This window comes from Podarcis raffonei, chromosome 1 (assembly GCF_027172205.1).
Source record: "Podarcis raffonei isolate rPodRaf1 chromosome 1, rPodRaf1.pri, whole genome shotgun sequence".
Taxonomy (NCBI): Eukaryota; Metazoa; Chordata; class Lepidosauria; order Squamata; family Lacertidae; genus Podarcis; species Podarcis raffonei.
Window position 1 is genome coordinate 104,106,266 of NC_070602.1, and position 23,910 is coordinate 104,130,175.

The window sequence follows — 23,910 nt, forward strand, 5'->3', positions numbered from 1 at the left end:
ATTTTCGAGCAGTGTTCTAAATTAGCCACGTGCATTTTTCCCCTGGCTATCTGCCACTTGTAACCAAGTGAAGAGGGCTCTGCACCAAGATGACACCTGACATCTCCACTTGACACCTGACATGGAGGTGCATGCCTGGGAATCATTGGCTCTTGACTGTTTTCACACACTAATACCACATCCTGTAGAATTCTATCAGTTATATTTCATCTGCACAATCAGAATGAATTTCAGGAACCAAAATGGTTTTTTTTCTGTGCAGCCTGAGCAGGAGCAGTGAACAACATTTTAGTTAATTGTTGTAGTTTGTCTTCACTTAAACCATCCCACTGCCTTGCTCACAGTTGTATAGAATATTCTTAGGTGGTGAATGGGCTGTGCCACCATTAAGAAAAGGAGCTCAGAATAGCCCAGTACAGTATATATGTGAAGTGTCCCTGGATGAAGTAACTTTTCTTCTTTAAGCTCTCAAAGTTCTTAACCTAGCTCAAGGTTGTCATCTGAACTAGCCAGATATTTAACCGATAACCAATCACTGTCAGTCCATCATTTGAAAAATTAGATTTTAGAGCCATCTTTCCCAAAAATGGCAGCTGGACATTCAGTTTTGGCCATTGTAACCATGGTTTACATAGCTGTTTGGTTCCTAGCTTATATATATTGAGTTTCTAACACTGCATCAGAGAGTCTTGTGGCATCTAAAAGACTAAAACATTAAGATCTGGCAAGTATAGCTTTACTTCCGTATGCTAAAAGGATAGTTTCTATTAAACTAATTTAAGCTGGCTGTGGAAATAAATGACTAAAATATCATCCATTAGAAGATGATTTTCACCTCTTTGCTGCCAAAAATCTTGGGAACAGAGATTTGACAATTGTTCTTAGCGTTATATATTCACTCTTTAACCCTGAGTACTAAATTCCAGATAAAATAAGAGATCTATTTTAGATATAGTCTTTAGATAGCTTAAAGGAAAGCTACAGTAATCTTCTCATGAAAATGTTGGAAGGAGCTTGCGAGGAAGAACCACTAGTACTGTTTTGTGTACGAATTCACACTGTTGTGTAGTATTTGTGTGTATCTCAGTGGTGCTCAGGGCAGCTAGCAACAACAGCAATGGGTAGGTTCTATAGCTTTTCTTACATTTCCAAGAAATTGTGCAAATGGAAGCACATCTGTGGCTTTAGTTTTACTTTTCTCTCACAGTGCCCTAGTGCAGTTTTTCCAAATCTGCAGTTTCCAGATATTGTACTACAGCCCTAATTATTGGCCACCCTGGCTGGGGATGATGGGGGCTGTAGTCCTACAATATCTGGGGACCAAAGTTTGTCAAAGGCTGCTGTCATGTAACCTTCCAACAGGTATGGAATTGCAGCTTTTGGATCAAACACATTATTATGCATAGCCTTTCCATAGTTAACATACATTTCTCAGTAGCCCTAAGAACAACACTACCAGGTAGGTTAGTACCATTATCCTCATGTTGCACATTTGTTTGGTGTGGGTGTGTGAGAGAGAAGGCGGGATGGAATATTGTCTTGCCCAAGGCCTGTAAGTGATATTGTGCCAGAGGTAATATCTGGGGATTTCCTGGTTAAATGGAACATGTTCCCAAGTAAATGTGCATAGGTTTGCAGCCTCAGTTTCTTAGCTAATTTACACTAGTTCCTATTAGCTTTTTAAAAAGTTTTTCAGTCCTTTGCACACTTACTCAGGCAACTCCATTTCCGACTGTTTCATATAGAATATGTTATATTCTCAGTGAAATGAAGTTATTATACCATATGTATTAGAAGTGCCACAGAATTCTACCAAAAAAAATCTGAGAATGCTTGGCACTGCAGGTACTATGGAGAGGACTACTAATTTTGTTGCCAAGCAACTGCTGTCAAATTCAGTGGCTCACAGTCAAGCTGTTGATGGATTCAGCTGGGGAAACTTAAATGCATACAGAGGAAGGTGATAACATTGTTGAATTGAATTCAATAGTACTTCACAGGCATATGTGCTACATAAGTTTTGCAAAAACAATCAGGTCAGGAAAGGCACCTAAGATGTTGGGATAGGGGGAGAAATGGATAATTACTATTAAAAAATGGAGCATCCTGACATTGTTCAACACTGTCCATTCCTAACTCAGTGCTAGATAGATAATGTATTGTGAACGGTAAGAAATCAGTTTTGGTATTTGGTTTCCATAGTAAGGAGCAGAAAATGGATTCATTCTCAAAAACCTATTGCAGTAGAACATGACTAGTAGGAATGTTTGCAGAAGGTATTCTTACATGTTTGTATATTGGTGTGCATCCAGCATGGGGATGAGAACACAGTCAGGGCCTCAATCATAGGTAGTGCTAAACCAGAGTTGAATGTTGCAAGAGCGTGGTGAGCTTTGAACTTGCATGCTCCTTATCCTAGCACCACCTGGTGTGGCTGTGAGGAGGCATTCAGAAGCTTTTACTTCAGTTTTAGATTAAACATGGTTGGTCAAAACACAGAAAAGCTATGATTCATCCAATGTTAACTATGGTTTGTTGAACCAAGACAAATTCAACCCCTAGATATGACTACTATCAAAACAAACTGAAACTTTGAAGTCCTTTTATATAGTTTCTTCCTCGGGTCATGTGACTTTGAGCCAGATCTAACTGGAATTGTGTGGGGCTAGTTCTAGGGTAGCAGCTGGGGTTGAAGGGAGGAGGGTTCACAAAACCATTGCCCCAAAGTCTCCTACAGTGTTCTTTTGGCCAAGAGTGGCAGTCATTTTGGTGGCTGGTAGTCACATTTCCTCCTCGAAGACAGAATGACTTTACATCATTGTGATAGTTTCATTTTGGAGGACTTTCTTTTTGGGATGGTGGCTGTCTTCTCCTCGCCACGGCATAAATACAGTTGCTTTTGATGATTGTGAAAATGAAAGCTGAACTTAAAAAACCTAAAAACAAACAAAAAAATACGCCAACATTATGAGCCAAGAGGAAGATAGCTGAGGAACTGATGTTGTTTTTTCAGAGTCTTTTGAGAATACTCATGAATACAAAGCCAGTGGGAAGCTTGAATGTAGCCCATGAAAAGTAGCTAGATGTATAGGATAACCATGACCTAGTCATGAATTCCCATGTATGAAGGTCCTGTGTTACAGCTGAAGGGCTTCTGTGAAGCTGAATAGTTGTGAGGCTGGAAAAAACTAACAGGAGGATTATACCCTGCTTTAACCCAGGAGGTACATTTTCTCTATTAAAATATTACTAAATCATGAATACAGAACAATTATAATCCTCTTTAATGGCAGTACAGTGAGAAGTAATTTATTTCTGTAATTCTCCTTGTCCTTGGTTCAGGATTCATGATGTACATGATCTTTATAGTTGGCCATACTTCCTGCAAATTGATTTCTCTGAAAAGGAAGAGCCATTTTTACAGATATTACTTATTTCTTCTTTATAATGCACATTTCAGCTTTTTACCTTGTTAACAACTCCTTTTAACTAGTAATGTTTTTATAGCTCTTCAATAATGAGATCCATAAAAGCACCACTTCAGGTAGTTTTTGTGTGTGTTCGCTTCTCCAAATATGCAGCACCAAATTCCCATGTCACATTTTGCTTTGAGTTCAGCAGTTAAATTGCAAGTCCAGACTCAGCCTTCCCCTCCCTTTCAAATCTCCTATGTGATGGTTAGAATAGCCTGACTAATAATCATAATAGTAATAGTAATAATAAATAAATTTTATTAATACCCCACCCATCTGACTGGGTTTCCCCAGTGAGTCTGGGCGGCTTACAACATATCTAAAACCATAATAAAAACACCAATCCTTTAAAATATGTTCAGAATCTCTTGTGTCTGGCAGTGAGCTGGTGAATTTGCAACCCCCTACCTGTCCAAATCATAACATTCTGCATTACAATTCAATTAGAATGTATTTTAAAAGCATTGGGGAGGGGATTGTTTCAGGCCAAAGACTGGATATATTGAACTTTTTGGGATAGCAGCCAATGTATCTTGGGATGCTGGCCCTGGGCATCTAATAATATAGTGAGGAGGAAATTAAAGAGTCGTGAACCTAACAAACTGCATGCTGTTCTGAAATTTCTCAGGCACCTAGTAGTCTGGTCAGGCATTCCTTCTTCCTGCTCAGTCTTTTTCAAGAATATATGTGTCTCAGTATAATACTCTTATGGTAAGACTATTACACTGAGAACTTTAAAACCTTAGTGAAATTCTCGAGATGTTAAGGAATATTCAGAAAGAGAGATGAATTTCCAGCACTACAAAATCTACTGCTTCAGCCAAAAGCATTATGAGCCCTGAGCCCTTTGCTGCATTCCTTACCCCTTGAGGTTTGTTTCAGTTGTTTCTTGGGTGCCTGGGGTGAGATCAGGCATGGATATTGAAACTACAAGCTCCTTCCTATGTACTTCTCACTACAGGGAACAGGATGCGACTGAGCTATGTTTGTTTGGGGGACAGGATTTCTCTATGGCTGTGAGAGAGACCTCATCTAACCGGCTCAGGAGCATGCTGTCTCGAAATTTGTGCAGAATTTATCTCCCACTCCAGTCACTTCAAATTCTCTGTAGAGAATATTGAGGGAGAGGGGCACAAGTTCAAAAGTCCACCATTGAGCTTGCCCCAGATAGAAACAAAGCAACCACTAAATAAAATGATAGTTGTTGGCTTAGTTGTCGGATTGTTACTTGCCTGGCCTTAAATGTTTAGTTGTTATTTTGCTTATTGTATTTTAATTCTCATTCCTTCAGAAGGAGCCCAGGGCAGTGTACAATGAAAAAAAAACCCAGAAAAGAATGTGTCAAATAAAATTCATACAAATAACCACAAGCACCTATACATTTTCAAAACCATTACATTTCGGAAATTGCTTACAACTTTTATCAGTATAATTATCCTGAAATCAATTATTTGAACAGATCGATACAGTTGTATGTTTTCAAAAGAAGAAGAATGGTTTTCAAAAGAAGTTAGTGTATGCTTAGTGTTGGTTAGATCCAGTTGTGGGCTCAATACTGGAGATGATATTTTTGTGTGTAAATCTGATCAAGTATGGCAAATGCCATTTAAGGGAGTTGCGTCATACCTCCCCATTTTCACATAATCGGCAAAAAATAAGAAATAAATACAAATGCGTCTGTGGGAAAGAGATGCACCTAGATTGGCACTTCTTATCAAATCTGGTGAAAATGCTCTAAAATCTAGCCATCTTTGTTACATGGCAGGTGTCACTGTGATAAGTACCGTATTTTTTGCACCATAACACTCACTTTTTTCCTCCTAGAAAGTAAGGGGAAATGTCTGTGCGTGTTATGGAGGGAATGCCTACGGGTGGCATGCCTGCGGATTTTCCTCCTCTAAAAACTATGTGCGTGTTATGGTCGGGTGCGTGTTATAGAGCGAAAAATACGGTACTTCCACTTGAGAGACCTCATTTAGATCGTAAGGTTATGCTTGTTTGATACCTATGAGGAGCTCCTCTTCTGAACCAGCATAGATTTATAAAGATTCGTTATTGCTGCTTTTGTCATGTTCATTGCTTAGTAGGGTGGAAAGGAGTTTTCCTTCTTAGAGTAATGTTGGTTGAGCGCTTAAGGAATTCTGTTTATTGCATCTAGTTTTATTTTTGTATCTGATTTCTAGCATGTTTTTGTTGTTCATATTTTATTGATTTGTAAATCACTTGCAGACACGTTTCTTTGTAGAAAATGACTAATGAATGTAATTGTGGTAAAAAAATATATGCATAGCCTGAAAACTCAAAGCTTCAAAGCAATCATTGATAAAACACCTGCTCTGTATGTTGTTTGAAAGTTTCTTTCTGAAAACATTTAGGTCTGTTATGTGATCTCATTTTCTTACATTTTATGGAAAGCAACAGAAATCAATAATTTATTCAAAAGGCAAACAATAAAAAAGCAAAAAAAATGAATGTGAGAATTTATTGTTTACTCGCTATTTAATTTGAATCTCCCTTTCTCTTAATTTTCAGTGGGATGTTCTCAACATTGCGTTCATGCTGGCATCTTTGGCTTGGATACACCATCAAAGCAGTACCCATCTTTACTACTAATAACTGAACAAAGAATGAGGAGATTTGTCTACTGCAAGGTGGTTCTTGCCACTTCTCTGATGTGGGTGCTTGTGGATGTCTTTCTGCTTTTATACTTCAGTGAATGTAACAAATGTGATGACAAGAAAGAGAGATCCCTGCTGCCTGCTTTAAGGGGTAAGGTAAAGTTTGAGGTGTCTGCAATCACAATTTCTTCTTCATAGTAACTGTTGACCTATGCTCCTAAGTGTGGCTGTAATCTGAGAGCACGATTCCTTAAATCACTGAATTTGAGTCATTTGCCGACAGCTACACAACAATGTCTCCTCCCCCCCTTTATCTTTTTAAATCTCATACCCACTTCCTAAAGAGTTTTGTTGATTCCTAACAAGATTTATGAGTAGCCTACTATCTAAGGCCTTATTGTCTATCTTTACAGTTAAATGCTAACTATAAGATCCCCCAAAAAGCAACTTTTCAAAGTTGAATTTCAAGTCTCAGTCTGGTCATTCTGTAATGTTTGTCAACTGTGGAGGGAGTGTGGGGAGAGAATGTGTAGTAAGATCACATTACTGTAGCATGAGGAGCCTATGCCCTTTAAGAGACTATTATTTTGTAAGTTAAAAGTATTGATGGGTGCAGATGCATTCCAATATGCTTTAAAAAGAAATTGTTCCATCAATGATGCTTTTAATCCTAGTAAATTTATTAAAGGTTTTCCCATTTGGACTCTGTAAGGGTCAAGTTTAAGGAAAAAGCAATTGCACAGAAGCAATTCTTACTTAAAAGACTCCCCACAATGAATGCTTGCTTGCTATTATCCTGTTGTACTGAAAATGCAAACGTTCTAGAAAAGTTCTAGAAAGCAGTTCTAGAAAAGGTGTATTATCTCATTAAAACTTATTGGCATAAATCACAGATGGGGGACGTGTGGCCCTCCAGATGCCTGACCCATTGGACATGCTGCCTGGGGTTGATGCGAGTTGGGGTCCAACAAGTGCTTTAGCTTTCCTACCTTTGATACGGATTATTTAGAATAGTATTCATGTGTCCATCTGTAGTGTTTCTGTTTGACGCCAAGTTAGCACAGTTGAATTCTTGGATATTGCAGATGCTGAACAGCTCCTATGAAAAAAAGAGAGAAAATGTAATTAGGAAACAATTTTCATCAATGAGTAGTGAAAAATAATTAGACAACTCACAACCTAAAAGAAGGAAGTAAAACTTGTTTAATAAATTAGTCATGATCAATTGTTTTTCCTAGTTCTTAATACAGTGTTTATAAAAAGGAGGAAAAGTACTTTGAGCCTCTAATGGGATTAGGACATGTCGTATCTAACTGGCCCCATTTAACTCCTGCATTTACAAATCCTTGGAGTGTATACAGGAGAAGGAGAATGTAAAAGCTCATCATCATTTATGATAAATGTTCGCTTCAATTGATCTACTGATTTGTAGTCCAAACCTGAGAATAAATCAGTCCTCCCTCCCGTTTTGTATTGTATGTAGCTGCATCAAGTTGCTGTCTCTGCTAAAAGTTGAAGTGGCTGATGGATCGTTTCAGTATGGAATGATCAGTTTGTCATCTCCTGAACTGATTCAGTCAGCTTAGTTGGTAAGGCAAGAGAAGCCTGATTCAGCAAAAGAAAGAAAAGAGTTTGCTTCTGGGGAAGGAAAGGGAAATGCAGAGTTTTGTATGTGCTCCTCTTTGCTGAGCTTTAAACACCCCCCCACTACCCCCCCCCGCTAGTATGTTGAATTGCATATATGGCTAAGAATTCTAAATGCTAATATATTGGAGTGGGTTCCTTCTAAACTAAACCAAGAAGCCACTTCATGTGCTGTGTTAATAAAGATCCCTGCAAAATAGTTCCTGACAGAATATTAATTTGTATTTATTCTTAAATATTCTTATAAGCGCTGATTCTGTGCTGTACTTTGTACTTGGGTAGTGTGCGCGCTCTCTCGTATTCATGGGTTTCTCTTATTTCTTGAAAAACATTGTGTTGGGAGATTACAATTTAAGTATTGCTTTTAACCAATTGTGGCACTTTTCTGTTATAGTATTAGCCTTGTAAATACTTGTCTGTTGTAAAACTTATGTTACCTTTGCTTAAGAATGTTTTAGGTTCCAATAAGTTCTTCAAATGATGATTTTTTCCACTACTAAAACTGAGCCAAAATTTAAGACTTCCACCAGTCTTGGAAGTGAAGTTAGCCATCTTTCTTTGTGCCTCAGGCAGATTGTATTCTTTTGTTTAAAGGTAACAAAATTAGGTGTGTTGCAAACCTTTGGCCAGTGGTGTTTGATAAGATATACGTCCCTGTTGAAATGTTAGATTAAAAGTTCAATTGAGGTAAGCACAGTTCCCCTAATAGGTCCTCCTCAAATGGCCCACACTGATTTGTACCGATCTATCTATTCTGCTGCTCAGAACTGACTGGAAGGTGCCTCTCCTCTTTGTTCATTCTGACATGATCAGATTTTGGGTGGTGTGAACAGTTCCCCCACAGAGGGCATCAAGTTGTGGGGTTGAAAATAGAGAAGATCCATAACTGGAAGATCCATTTGGGGGTGCCAAATTTTATTCTCACTCAGGGTGCCTTGTCTCCAAGGCTTTTGTCATTGTGAGAGAATGTCCTCAGGAGTGACTGGAACACATATTTCAAGGACTGGCAAGGAAGACAATGTGGTGACATGAACCTCCTGAGTGACTTTGTGTATTCAGATTATTAAATTGTTTCTTGCATGGTTGGCTTGTTGCCACCATTTTGTGGAACTAAAGTGGTACAAGCAACTGAACAGTGGCTGTCTTGGATCTGGGATAGGATAGACCCTGTCAGGTGTGCCTTGATTTGAAAAGATTCTTAATGAACCCTTTGAGGGTTATGGCTGTTTTTGTTTAGTCATTTAGTCATGTCTGACTCTTCATGACCCCATGGACCAGAACACACCAGGCACTCCTGTCTTCCACTGCCTCCTACAGTTTGGTCAAACTCATGTTCGTAGCTTCGAGAACACTGTCCAACCATCTCGTCCTCTGTCATCCCCTTCTTGTGCCCTCAGTCTTTCCCAACATCAGGGTATTTTCTAGGGAGTCTTCTCTTCTCATGAGGTGGCCAAAGTATTGGAGCCTCAGCTTCACAATCTGTCCTTCCAGTGAGCACTCAGGGCTGTTATGGTATTATTCAGTTAATTTGAACAGAACAATGTTTGCAAGGCTTTAAGTAGAAAGAAAGCTGTTACCTTGGTGAGATTTGAGGAGAAATACTGAACTGTACTGCAAAATGGGTTGGGATTATCTATGGTGGAATTCTCTCAGAGACAGAAGAAGAGACTTGGCTTTGGAGATAAGCTGAACTTGATTTTAAACCTTGGCTGAGAAAACATAGCTGAGATCTTAACTCCTTTTCATGTAGGGCCAGTCTGTTATTGGAGCAAACACGTGCATTTGATCATATGAACTCATTACATTGTGATCAAATGGTACTTCAAAGGGTGAAGTGAGGGAAACCAAAGGAAAGGATTTCCCTAAGCTCCACATTATTTGCTGTGAAATGTGAAGCATCTTAGCTCGCTCTCCTGAGATATTATCTGTGATATCATTTACACTGTTAATTAGTTAGAGCTGGATTTGGAGATGGGTATAGAGCCATTATTTATTTATTTATTTATTTAGCTGAATGCTGCTGCCATTACTTTTTTTTTGCCTTTTTTTGCCTTTTTGACAAGCATCAGATATTTTTCTATCTTGGAGGTAGCATTTAAAAAAAAATACATTATGCTATCAAGTATTTTTTTTTTAAAGAAAAGCTATACAAATGCCCTTACCAGCTCCACGCCATACTGTGAAAGGCAGACTATTATTCTCCCCTGACTAAGAGGTTTGATATGCTGCTATATCTCCTTGATACTCTTTCAAAGTGATTCCAGCTCTAAGAAATGAAGAAATTAAAGGTGTCTTATCGCAATTCCCTGGCATTCTGGGGGAGAAAACACATTTGTAGTATTTTATCAGTTTAGACAAGTGTAACATTAAGAATCAAAGTGATAGGCTTACAGAGTGGTTATTACACCACTGATAAAACTTTATGATCCATTTACAAAGATGAAAATGAAAACATAACTCTGCTCATCCTGGTAAGTAAGCAGTGCTAGATGTGGGGAAATATTGATCTGTTTGGCTGCTCAAGGCATTAATGAATTGAGCATTTTCTGTATGTCAGAAATGCTGAAACCTGTGTAAACAACGTGCTGCTACAATTCCTTAACCTTTATGTGTTCATGTGTTGAATGACACCTCCATAGTTGAAGCTCTGTAATGAAGAACGTTGGCTTTATTGGAACTACCTTTGAACCGAACAGTCTCAAATGTCAGTATTATCATTCCTCCATCTTTTCCCCAAGCGGAGAAAACATTGCCCATTTTACTGAAAGCTGTAACTAATTTTTTTACTCATTAATTTATTTTCAGCACTTGCCTTCTGTGTTTCTAACAAATATTTACAATGAAAGATAAACAATGAAAACAAAACAAAAAATCAGTGGAACCAACAGCATCCTTTTAAAAATAGACAAGGGAAAGCAACATAAACCAAGCTGAGGAGGAGGATTTCTAAAAGTTCGCTGAAATATAACAGTCTTTGTCACCATCTAAAAGTAAGCAACAAAAGGGCCAGGCAAACTCAAACCTTCACAGATAAATTTCCTGAGCAACTCTTTCTTCTCCACTCCCCACGGAGTTGTGAATTTGGTTATCTTATATCTGCAGGGTTGCCCAAAGGCTTACTGCCCAAGGTGGACCTTGACTTGTTGGGAAGGGTGCTATGAGCAGCTCCATCTCAGGCTGGTCAAGTAATCTTGGCAACCGTGACAGAAACCCCCCCACAAACACCTCTTCCCATTCCCTGGTGGTTTAGAAGCTTGTAACATCCACTAGATTTTATATAACTATAAATAAGTTCTAGTTACAGGCAGGTAGGCATGTTGGTCTGCCATAGTCGAAACAAAATAAAAAAGAGAAAGAGACTGGAAAGAGAAGTTGCTTCACAAGAGAAGTTGCTGAACTGCAACTTATTACCAAACTTAAAACCATGGAGAGACCTGGTCTGAATAGAGACATTGGATTCTTATCTCATTATACATGATAAAGCTATTTTTAGCCATCTCACCCCTTGCTTTTTCCTGTAAGACCAATTGCAATCATTAAGTCGTCAACAGGTTTACCACACCTGTCAGCCAATCACCCATTCCCACCACCCTTCTGAGTAATACCCCTCCCCACCCTCTCACTATATATAAGGGTCTAGTGACTTCTATTTCAGTGTATCTGAAAAAGTGTGCATGCACATGAAAGCTCATACCAATAACAAACTTAGTTGGTCTCTAAGGTGCTTCCTCTAAGGAAGGATTTTTTTTTATTACAAATAAGTTACGGTAACTGTTAACTGAAAGAATTCTATCTCCTGACATAACCTTTGTTTTATCAACTTCGTTCTGTTAAATAAAACTTTCTTATTTGCTCAACTTCTGCCTGAGTCTCCAAGTGTGAAAGTTTTACCTTGCACAAAAACCATAAGACAACTTGTGGTGGTTATAGAGTATATAGAATTATACGGAGGTGGGATCTGCCACAATTAGTATACACAGCAGTGGAATCCACTTCAGCTGTTGACAAGAACAGTTGATTTGCCTCAGTGATTTTTTAAAAGTCTGGTTAAAACTGGCAAATTGGCATACAGTGGTACCTTGGGTTACATAGGCTTCAGGTTACAGATGCTTCAGGTTACAGACTCCGCTAACCCAGAAATAGTACCTCAGGTTAAGAACTTTGCTTCAGGATGAGAACAGAAATCGTGCTCCTATAATATTAACAGTATTTGGCTACTGGAATATTGAAATGGCCTTGATTTAAAAATCCTCTCAGTATTAATCTATTTTATGTTAGGACCACTTGAAAGGACTATTTAAAGTTAAATGATAGAATAATGAATACTATTGCTCTTAAACAGCCCTTGTTTCTCGAGTACCCACTTCATTTGATTTGTCTTAATTTGTTACTACCCCACATTTTGATTCATATTAAACCTGTCCTGTGAGACTTATGAAAATGTATACATTTAAACAAGGGATGGAGAATCTGTCTTGATGGACTATAACTCCCTTCAACCTTGACCACTGGCCTTGCTGGTTAGGCCTAGAGATTGAAGCTACCTTGATTGCCATGATCAATGATCTTTGTCAGCTGAGAAGTTGTGGGATGCACAACCCTGTTGATTCTCTTTGCCTTTTCAGGAGCTTTTGATATCATTGACCATGGTATCTTCCTGAATGGCTTACAGGATTTGGAAGTGCTTTGCTGTGGCTTCACTCCATGGGCTGCTCGAAAGAATATTTGGATGAGTTTAATTTCCCTACATGGAGTTATACTGCGGGAATAAATCATGTTACCCATGCGATTTAACATCTATTGTATATGAAGCGGTTGGTAGCAGGCATGAGGGGATTTGGAGCTATGTGTCATCCATAAATTCTGGATGCAAAAGAAACAATGACATTTACTGAAAGATGAATGGGGATTCACATGACACCCCTCATGTGTTGAAAATGCATAGGAGGGGGTTGAATTGTCTTGCTGTGTTCCCCCTATTCTACACCAGCGGTTTGTGCTGCCCATGCCTATAGGCATTTGGTGGCTATGCGATGAAGGGGTTATTTCCACCTGTGTACATAGGTGTACCTATATAGGGCTCCTCCATGGAATGAGGAATATGGACGTAGATTAAACCTTGTGTGGAAACGCTCTATTCACATATTATGGTCCATGTGACAACCAGGCACATGAGATACAGGTTGGTGTCAGGAATCATAGTAGCTGTTGTGATTTCAAAGGTGTGTTCAACATGCGACTCCCCCCTGGTGAAATTTACTCATCCATACTAATTTATTTTCTCAGAAAAAATTGTTGTTGTGGGATAAGAGGCCAGGTTATCTCAATGCATCAGAAAGAACAAGAAGCAGAGCAGGAATAAACTCAGATTCCTCACAGCAGGGGGAAAGAAAGCAGTTGGGTTCCTAAGAGATTTGTTATAGGCTCAACGCAATTACATAAATTATCTGAGTCAAGGGTAAGCAATGAGAGAGCCAAATCATTCTGGTGACTAAAGAGCTCTCCCTCTCTCCCTCAAACCTCCACACCTCTTCAGACAGAGGAATGGCAAATGAGGTTCAATGTAAGCAAATGTAAAGTGCTGTGCATTAAGACTAATGTGTGTACAGTGAGTGCTTGAACTGTTTGTACCTTCCAGCAAAGGCTGGAGGGACCCAGTGATGATGTTGGGGGGGGGATGAAATAATAGTTGAAGGATCCTAGCAACTACTGGGGTTAGCTTTTGTCTTGGGCTATCTGAGAGATTACAGAACTCTCTTGATCCTGGGAACCGCAGACCTTCCAATTTTCCGATTTTCCATGGACATCCCTAATTTAGAAAAGCCATCATGGTTTCTGATTTGATCCCAGAATGTCAGAATGTCCTACTTTTCCTTAGGATGTCCCTATTTTCATTGGCGAAATGTTGGAGGGTTTTTTGTTATTGCTTTTCCTTTCAACAGATTCCTATGTTGTTGTGGAAACATGACTCTGTTTAGGTGTGAGGTTTTTCCCCCTGCAGAAATGGATGCTTTCATTGAGATTCCTGCATTGCAAGATGTTGGACTAGATGGCCCATAGCATCCCTTCCAACTCTACCATTCCATGATTCTATAAGTGATTGGTTTTGCTTGTCTCTTTCTGGGAGCTCCAGCATAAAATCTAAAACGGTCTAGTTGTGTCATTGAATATGAACGAGGCCATTCCTTTTGAGAAAGCACTTGCTTCTCTAAGGATTGCTTCAGAATAATTTTTGTCTTTCGGCCTCTTTGAAGAATGCCTGCAAGTCATTCCTGTGATGAGAATAAGTAAACTTCTACTCTTGTCATATTTGTTTCTCCTGTGTGTCATGTTCAAGTCTTTCTGATTTTAGGGTTTCCGTAAAGGGACATTTTCGTGTGTTCTTCCATGAAGAAAAGGAATAATAGGCTTTGGGTCTGGATTGAGATACCCCCTTTTAGTGGGTGTGAGAATTGCTCACATTTCAACCTCTCTTCTGAAATGCAATGCTTGTAGGCTGGACAAAACTGATCTTGTCCGTGGTTAGGTCTCCACCTTCAAATGAACTCCTGAAGCACATGGATTCCACTGGATGATATTGGTGTGCCAGAGTGAGTTTTTATCTGGTCATGTAGCACTAGAATTGTGCTTAATCGCTTGGGGATGCACAGTCATTGTGTTGGCTGCAATGAATGGAAGTTTAGATAAGATGGTGACTTGAATGTACAGGATTTCCCCCCTTTTTAATCACAATGTGAAAATCGCCAGTAAGTTGCTTTCCCTTGTCCAGCTTCAGTTTGACAAAAAGTTTCTTTAATGAAATAATAAAGTATCAAAGTGCAATGCCAGCCTGTAGTTCATATCTTATATGGCTGATACTTACATCCATACTGCACAGAGTTTTGTGACAAAGCAACATCTTGCTATGAACAGAAACACTTATGTAACCTTCTGTTTAGAGTAGACATTTACAAGTGCTCCAACCCCATATAAACACAGTACAGTGGTACCTCTGGTTACGGATTTAATTCATTTTGGGGTAACTAGAGGCGCTGCTTCTGCTCATACACGCATCGTGATAGAGCACTTCTGCACACGTGCAGAGCACAGAGTGCTTCTGCACATGTGTACGACTTGTGGAGCGCTTCTGCGCATGCGTGAGCAGCAAAACCCAGAAGTATACACTTCCGGGTTTGCCATGGCCATAACCTGAAGATTCCGTAACCTGGAGGTTATGCAACACAAGGTACTGCTGTATGTGGTCTAGGTGGAATTCTTGTAGTGAGCTCTTTGTAAGTCTGACACATGAACTCAGCTGGGATGGCCTGATAAAGGAGGCAGGATGTCCAGCATATCTTTAATGATTCTCCAATTTGGTTTATTCTCCAGTTAAATGGTCCAACAGCGTAAAAAAGCATTGCTCCCATGAGCAGATGAATGGAATAGCATTGTCTCTTTTGTCACTCATTGAAAAATCTTGGATATCTCTCTGCTAAGCAAGTGATGAGGTTCATGGTAGCAACCTGGTTTCTGCTACCTCTAGCTGTGATTGCAAGACAATGGATTTGTGAAGTGGTTAGAGTGTCAGACTAAAACCTGGGAGACCAGGGTTCAAATCTGCACTCAGCCTTGAAGCTCACTGGGTGGCCTTGGGCCAGTCACTGCCCCTCAGCTTAAGCAACCTCAGGGTTGCTGTGGGATTAATGGGGGGGGTGAGACTCATATATACCACCTTGAGCTCCTTGGTGGGATATTAATGCAATAAATATATAATAAAAGTAGTTGGGGGATATTTTACCTTGGTCAGAGCCTGGTTTAAGAGCAGTATAGGTTTCCTATTGAGGAATGTTGCTGTGACCTTTGTCAAATCTCATGCATAATGGATGCTAAGAGAGTGAATGCTGTGTTTGCTACTCCATGTGAAACAGGCCTGACTCCCTGCTTAGTTTCTCCTGCTCACCTGCTTTGCAAGATTGTTGTAAGGACTACAGTGCAGAATACAAGGACATTATTTTGGAAAAACTTGTGTTTATGTAGTGTATTTCCAACCATTAAATAGGTGTGCTGCCTGATCAATGCTTGTAACTGCAAAGTTTGGGTTGACTGTAAGTAGTAAACATTTTTTCGTTAAGACAGCTTCATGTGCTACACTGTAAGTACAGACTGTTTCATGATACTCATATCTTTAAAAAAATCGAAAATCTATGTGGAATTGAATTTTTAAAAGGTGAGATGTAAGCTGCAAACTTTGCCATGCTGATACTTTGATAACATATTCTGTTTAACTTGTGCAAAATTTATGGTATGATTGAGAGCCTCTGAAAGAAGTGTTCCACCACAAATAATTCATGCATTTAAATTCTTGGCTTTTTTTAAAGATCTGCTTTGGTGTATTATTGATTAATGTTGGTGAACAGTTTTCAGCGGCTAGAGTGTGTGGAAATGTATTAAAAATAATTCTATCAGTAAATGAAGTGGACATCTTTCAGGTTTTAGTTTTCTTCTTTACATGAAAATTCTTTGGGTACCTATCAAGTATCGTTTAACATAAATATTGGCCATATTCCTCTTCCACACAGACCACACCTATTCTAAATAATCATTCTAAATAGATCTTCCATGTATCCAAGGTACAATATTTGAATTCACACTTGTTTTTATAGCTGAGTTTCCATTTATATACCATGCACAAGAATACTTCTCAAAACAAAGCAGTTTTGCAGTGTAGTTCATATGTGTCACTCATCCAATACCCAGTGTGTATGTGTGTGTGTGTCTGAGTCTAAGTAGACAGGTATAAGACTGCTCTGTCAGAATTGTAGTTTTAAAAAAGGCATATAGGGTGAACATTTTGTAAATGTAGAGCTACTGGGATACAGTATTTACACTGAAGTGGGACCCAGACCTCATTGGCTCCTTCTTTTAACATTCTACTGCTCGCCTTGTGCTGTGATACAGTTGTAGCCACTCTGATAATTGCTTTTGGGCAACATATAAACGTAGGAAATAAACTGCAGCATACATTGCCATCTGTTTCGCTGCAGTCTCAACAGGCTTTGTTCCTTATGAATGAAGTGATACTTTGATCAATGGAACTGAAATTGCCACACATACCTTTGCCTAAAGTTATCTTTCAGCTTTGAAAAAAAATATGCATTATCTGATAAACAACTTTATTTACAACATTATTATCTTCTCTTTCTCTCTCTCTCCTGCCCCTGTGTCCGTTTGCTTCAGACTCCATGTTTTATCCTCTTTCCCATCACCAATTGATTTTGTTTCCATGAATGTGCTTTCCAAGTTATTGCTGCACTACTACTTTTTCTTTTTGCATTTAATAAAAAGGAAAATCTGATCACATTTCAGTTCTACCCAAGTGCATGTGTGCCTGTTTTTGTAAAAGTGGCACCTATCTTACTACTCATTCTCATGGGATTTTTTTTATCCCTGCTGTGTGTTTTTTTTCCTTGTTTGCTTGTGTAAGTGTGCTGTGAATCTCAAATATGTCAGCTCCCATTTTCAAGCTGTGATGCTGTGCTCTCAAAATCTATCATCACTCGTTGACCGGGCCGTGAAGGCAACAAAGCAAAAAGCAACTCTTGAAAAGCAAACACATGATCCTTAAACAATATACTGTTGCAAACATTAGGGGATTTATAAAAGTATCAAAAGCCAGCCAACCAGAAGATTAGCCATGGGATTTGTCTTTGATAACAAATACAAGCCATTTTTAAGCAAGGGTTTCACATTGTGCAGTATTGTCTTTAAGAAAGCACCTGTTGTTCTATCAAAGCACAACATTGGCTCTGTACAGATGTGCGCACTTGTGCAGAAACCATTAACAATTGCAGGGCAGGGAGTTGGGATCATGCCTCCATCCTCCACACCTGACTTCTATACATCCAAGGTTCCCTTTACACTCCTGTGATCCACATGCATGACTCATACCTGGAAAATGTTAGGGGGACAGGCCATTTGTAAGGCTGCATTGAACAGACTCTGTGCAAATGGCAACTTGAACATGTGCAAGTCAAGGATAAGGTCAATGAGTGCATTTCTATTCCCTGCTAATGCATCTGTCACCACTTTGAGCTATAGAGAGGTTCCAATGAAGGATGTGCATGTATTGTTCATTGTTGCTTTGTCAAGATGTTTCTCGTGACTGGCTTTTCTGCTGTGCGGTTCTGTGTAACCATTCATGGAATCCAGACAAAATATGGTCTTGTAAAGGCGTATGTGTTGGCTTACTTGGTCAAGGTGTGCCCAGAAAGCTTCAACAATGGGTGATACCTAGTTGTTTTGGTTACGCAGCCAATACACATGTGATGCACCTTTCACCAGAGATCACAGGGCAGTTCACAACATTAAAATACAAAATTTAAGACCACAGGATTTAAGACTATGGTGAAGCATTGTACCAAATAGTAGCAGTGGCAGAAAAAACTAGCATGCGAAATTCATATGGCTTAGGAGAAGGGCAAGCCCCTGTTCTTTCTACATGGCACAGCAAATGTTTATATCTTATATGAAACAGGAAGAGCAGGCAAAGACTCCTCCACAGTCTCATGGTGGACTGGGGACTGATTCCTTGATTAGAATGTTTTTGTATGTTATTTGTATGGTGTGACAATGTATTATCTTGTCATGCATGATACCTTGTATGCTCTTATAGGTGAACAATGCAAAGACAGTCAAGATATTTGTAATGATTCTTATTTCTTTTTTATTTTTTTATATTATTATTTATTATATTGCAAAATGAAAAAACAACAACATTAAAAATAAAATAAAATTAAGGCTATGGCTCACTGGCGGAGGAACAGGGGTGCGGGGGGAGCGCATCGCCCCGGTGGCATGATCCCAGTGAGGTACCATTGTGGCTAATCCCCCCACATGCTGGGTGCCATGCCCCCACCTGCTCTCCACACCACCCACCAGAGTTTGAAGCTCCGCCCCTGCTATGGGTAAGAGCCAGTGTAATGAAATGGAAGTTACATTTCCTCTCGTAGCCTTCATCGCTTGTACTCCCAAAATCCACTCCGGAAGGTTTAGGGCACTCTTCAGAGCATATTTTGGGGGCATGTGGGTGAATGGAGGATGGACAAAAATCCCATTTCACAAATGGCAGCACAACATTGGAAGTTGCTTTTATATATAGGCCTGGTTGATGATTCTCCCTCTCCCCTTCCTCCAGCTCAGCAGTGCTCTTGCACAGCAAGACTGTCTCCCTGTGAGGACACATTGCTTTAACTAAGCCAGCCAAATTCTTACATGGTCAAATAATTTTGCAGTTTGCACAGAAGGCTTACTAGTTTTCCTGTTATGGCTTGCCAGATTCGTTGTGGGGTCTGTATTCATTCTGTCTTCTCCAGTAATGCCAGAAGCAAATAGGCAGTTCTCTGCTTGAGCTACTGTGACTATAGCACATTAAAACACTAGTTTCCTTTATATCTAAATATAATTGTTCTAAGGATGCCTGTAAAAATGAGTAGTCTGCATTTTAGGGTGAAGTGTTTGTTTTGCTCTGCTGAGAGAACACTAATTACTAGCATACTAATAAATGTGGAAACAAACGCAGCTTGTGTACTTGGATGCTGTAATGTTCTTTTTTTTTGTTTGAATATAGAATTCAAGATGATGATTCGTAGTAGCGATAATGAGTTTATTAGAATAAGGCCTTGCAGCTGGGCATGTTTTCTTAGTGTTGTACACTGTTATAGTTTTGTTGCACGTAGACCATGTATTACCTGTATTTTTCTATTTCCCATTATCTAAAAGGTCTATACACTTTATGAAGTAAGCTGCAGGGTTGACAGAAGCTGACTTACCATTGTGCAGAGCTCTCTTAGGACTGAATAATGCCATTTTTATTTTTACACATATAACACATTGCTCTTTGTTTCTGTCAAAAGAAGAATGGCAAAGTATGCTGTTGAGTCTGCTATTTGTTTGGAGTAGTTGCTATAAACATTTTTATATGCCAGTCTAACAGCAGAGTCCACTTAACATTGTTCGGCAACAGAAGTCTTTAAACTGTCTTGTGGTATTGATTGCTTTAGGGTAGGGTCAACCTTGACTTCTCAAGTGAAAAGGCTGATGTGAACTTAACAGCAGTTTATATGTAGTGTCCTCATTCTGTTGGCATTTGGTGGTGAGGTAATGCTTGGTACTCCAGAGCATTCTGTTTTGTATTGTGCTTTGATTATGAAATTAGCCAGCCTAAAACCTCTGAGCCAACACTGTATGCCCCTTGCCGTGGCTGGTACTGCATGGAGGCTTTCAACTTTATACTGCTGACTTGCATTATCAGCACAATGCAAATGCCCCTTCTGTGGAGCACCACAATGTAGAAGTATTTGCAGTGCCATGCATGCGAGGACTGGAACTATGAAGGACTTAGTAGTGTTTGATTGTTTATCCAGATACCTGTGTTGTTGTTGTGCGTTGTTTTTTTTGAATGTCCATTATCTTGGTGCACCAGCCACATCTAGACAAGTCATGCAGTAGCAATGAAACGCTACAAGATCAGATGATTGGTTTGATATCATCAAAACTTCTGTGGGTAACAGCATCTATAGGTTTGTCATGGCAAAGATCTTCTGGTTGGTAACAGGCCAAGCCAACTTGCTGAACAACCATGAGACATTTTTTTAGACCCACCACAGCATGGGCCATTCCTTGTGGGACCCAACTTGAGTTTATGGCAACCTACCCCAGCCCCTGCCCCTGTCCCTTGAGCTACGACCAAGACATTAAGAAGCAAATCCAAAGCCCTTAGAGGGATCCAACTATGGATCCTTCTCAATGCAACCAGCACCCTTGTAAATCATTGTTATTGTTATTACTATAGGCCATTTGTGGCGAGGAGAAAAAAATCGTTCCCAGCCCTGTCACCTGGTGACTAACTTCTCTTCAAACCAAGCACAAGTTAAATAGAAGGAGAGAAGGTGGGTAGGGAAGTTGGCAACAGCAGTGCTGAACCTATTGCCTGGGCTGGCTTAAATAACCTGGGCCATGGAACAGAAGCGGTAATCTTCTCTGTGGTCTGTACCTGAGGCCCTGCCCACCAGTATAAACTGAGCACATACAGGCTTAGAACCAGCCCTGGGCACAAGTCATGGTATATCAGCAGTGCCTGATTAGGAGTTGAGTTTGCTTACTGCCTCCCCATGCATGCAAAGTTGGTCTGCCATCGAATGGCAGGCAGCATGACGTTGCTAGAATTATATGTCAGGTGTTCTTTTGACAGTATTCAGAAGCTGCCTCCATCAGTCTTCTCAAACCCAGGTTTGTTTGAGATAGAAGACCCAGCCCCATCTACATTTAGTAAAACGATAATTGCCAGCATAATGCTTAGAAGTACTAGTAGCAGTAAATAATCTATTAGATTTCTGTCCTACCCTTCTCTGGTGTAAATGCTATTTCCCAAAGCGTAGAATGTTAAGAGTGCATGAAAATTACCATTACTTAGTCAAAGAAGACTCTTGTCTTATCTACCCTCATCCGATTCTATGTTTACTCAGAAGTAAGTCCCACTAGGTTAAATGTGATATGCTGCCAGCTGCATAGGATTTCAGCCTTGCTCAAAAGCAGTGTTTGTCTATGGAAGCAATGCATCAGAAATAATGGACTTTGTATACTCTGTTAGGAAAACCTCATTTCTCATTTCGGAAAGGAGTGCCTTGACTGAGACATCTACTTATCTTTTCTGCACAACCTTTCCCTATTTTCATTTACACCAATTCTAATAACAAAAATGATAAAAACAACTATCTAAAACAATAGCAGAAATGTTTACTAATCCATAAGCACCCAGAAAGAATATCAATTATTCAAAGCTTTTCTGAATACATGTGCCTTAAATAACTGTTTAAGCTAGGCATCCCCAAACTTGGCCACCAGATGTTTTGGGACTACAACTCCCATGATCCCTAACAGGACCAGTGGTCAGAGTTGATGGGAATTGTAGTCCCAAAACAGCTGGAGGGCCGAGTTTGGGGATGCCTGGTTAAGCAAAGGGATAGAGGTTTCTGATAACCTCCTGTGAAAGGTCATTCTACAAGCCTTGGCTCACAATTGTGGGAGCCATGCTCTTTGCTGTAGATGACTTTCCTTCCCATTCGATTTGGATACAGAGCAGGGCCTTAAATATAATCTCATCAGTATGGTGTGCTCAATATAGGGAGTCATGTTTGCTTAAGATATGCCTATCCAGTTCTAGATGTGATATAGACAGAAACTTCAGTAGCGTGTGCTTGAAAATATTTTAGTTATCAATGTAACCTTCACCATTCCAAGCTAAAACCATTTCTTTCATTCAAAGAATTGCAATTTTGTGGATCTACTGCATAAGGTGACGGTTGTACTGCACTGAAAGTTAATTAAGTGCTGTTTTGAGAATTCAGGTTTATTGATTTTACAATGACTAGTGTCTACTTTAATACACGCTAGTCTAATAATTAGGCTAATTTAAAAAAGCAGTAGTAGCTGCCAGGGGAACAGAATATATATCTGTGTGCTGGGCAAAATAAGGTTAAGACCTAGAACAATCAGAGTCGCTTGTGGCTCTGATTTGAATTTGTTCTACATGGTGTTTGGACAGGGTTGCACTCCCTCTAAAGCAGGCTTCCTCAACCTTGGGCCTCCAGATGTTTTGAGACTACAGTTCCCATCATTCCTGGCCACTGGTCCTGCTAGCTAGGGATCATGGGAGTTGTAGGCCAAAAACATCTGGAGGCCTAAGGTTGAGGAAGCCTGCTCTAAAGGACTTTACAGCTTCTGTCTTCCAACTTGATCATAGCGAGCCTGGCCATAGTTACCTGTGCTTTGGTAACCTCTAGATTAGATTTCTGCAATGAGTTGTGTGTAGGGCTGCTTTTGAAGACTTCTTTGAAACTTCAGTTTGTTCAAAACACATCTGCTAAGCTACTGACTTGGAGTGTGTGTGTGTGTGTTTGTGTATGTTAAAAAACCAACTACACAGGAGCATAAAGGTCTCAATTGCATTTCTTCAGCATATTACGTAAACTGCTTAGAGATTTTTGTTGATTAAGTGGTGGTGGATGATGATTAAATCTTCTATACCACCTTCATTTGAAGGTCACAAGGCAGTTTATGATACAATGAATATGAATCTTGCCAAATAAATACATATTCTTGGGATTCTTTTCTTCTACTTGTCACCCCCGTTGATTTTCACTTTGCCTTTTGACTACATGTCATGGGGTGATGGAAATCAACCTTTCCATCTTCCAGTGACTTACCACTTGGGGATGGGTGTGGGTGTTTTAAATTAAAATGAAGGAGAAGAGATGTAGGTCAGTGGTATAGAATCTGTTTTGCATGCAGAAGATTTGATTCCTGCCATCTCCAGGTAGGCTGGTAGAGACGCTTGCTTGAAGCCATGGGTAACCGCTGCTAGTCAGTGTAGACCAGTGTTTTCCAAACTTGGGTCTCCAGCTGTTTTTGGACTACAACTCCCATCATTCTTAGCTAGCTAGCAAGACCAGTGGTCAAGGATGATGGGAATTGTAGTCCAAAAGCAGCTGGAGACCCTAGTTTGGGAAACACTGGTGTAGACAGTGGCGAGTTGGATGGACCACTAGCGTGACTCAGTGTACGGCAGCTTCCTATGTAAATAGTTGTGTAAATAATATGTGTTCTGACTTGCCATATGGTTTTGCTATATTTTACTCAGACGTTTCAGCCTTGGGCAGGCATTCATGCTAGATGGCATCTGTTAATCCAGTATGGAAGTCATTCTCAGCTATTTTGCGGAAGAGAAACAACAACTGTGGTTTCTCCAACAGAGAATGCAAGTGCATTTGTGAGTGTTTTACCTACTGTGTATTTGATATGACATAGAACAGAGACTGAGTGGAACACAACCTTTGTTTGATTAATATAACTTAGAGTTAATTACAGAGAGGAGTATTAAAAATTAATACAATGGAAGACAGGTAATGCAGCTTGATTCTGCTTGTGCTGTAGTACATCTGTAGTACATCTGCACATAAATCTGGCATTTTTCCTAAGCTATATTTCCCTTTTCATATTTTAAAAAAAGATGTTATTGTATCTGTTAGACCAGGCATAGGCAAACTCAGCCCTCCAGATGTTTTGGGACAACTCCCATGATCCCTAGCTAACAGGACCAGTGGTGAGGGATGATGGGAATTGTATTCCCAAAACATCTG

At 39.7% G+C, this 23,910-nt stretch overlaps 1 protein-coding gene across 4 annotated transcripts in view; it reads left to right on the top strand.

The window, feature by feature from the left end:
• The window catches only part of GALNT13 (polypeptide N-acetylgalactosaminyltransferase 13), a 154,571-nt gene that overhangs the window by 10,780 nt on the left and 119,881 nt on the right, over positions 1-23,910 (top strand). For all 4 annotated transcript variants that reach the window (XM_053407154.1, XM_053407172.1, XM_053407181.1 and 1 more), the window contains exon 2: positions 6,006-6,242. In XM_053407154.1, coding sequence (XP_053263129.1) covers positions 6,101-6,242 — 142 coding nt within the window. In that variant the 5' untranslated portion in view covers positions 6,006-6,100. The remainder of the gene's footprint in view (positions 1-6,005; positions 6,243-23,910) is intronic.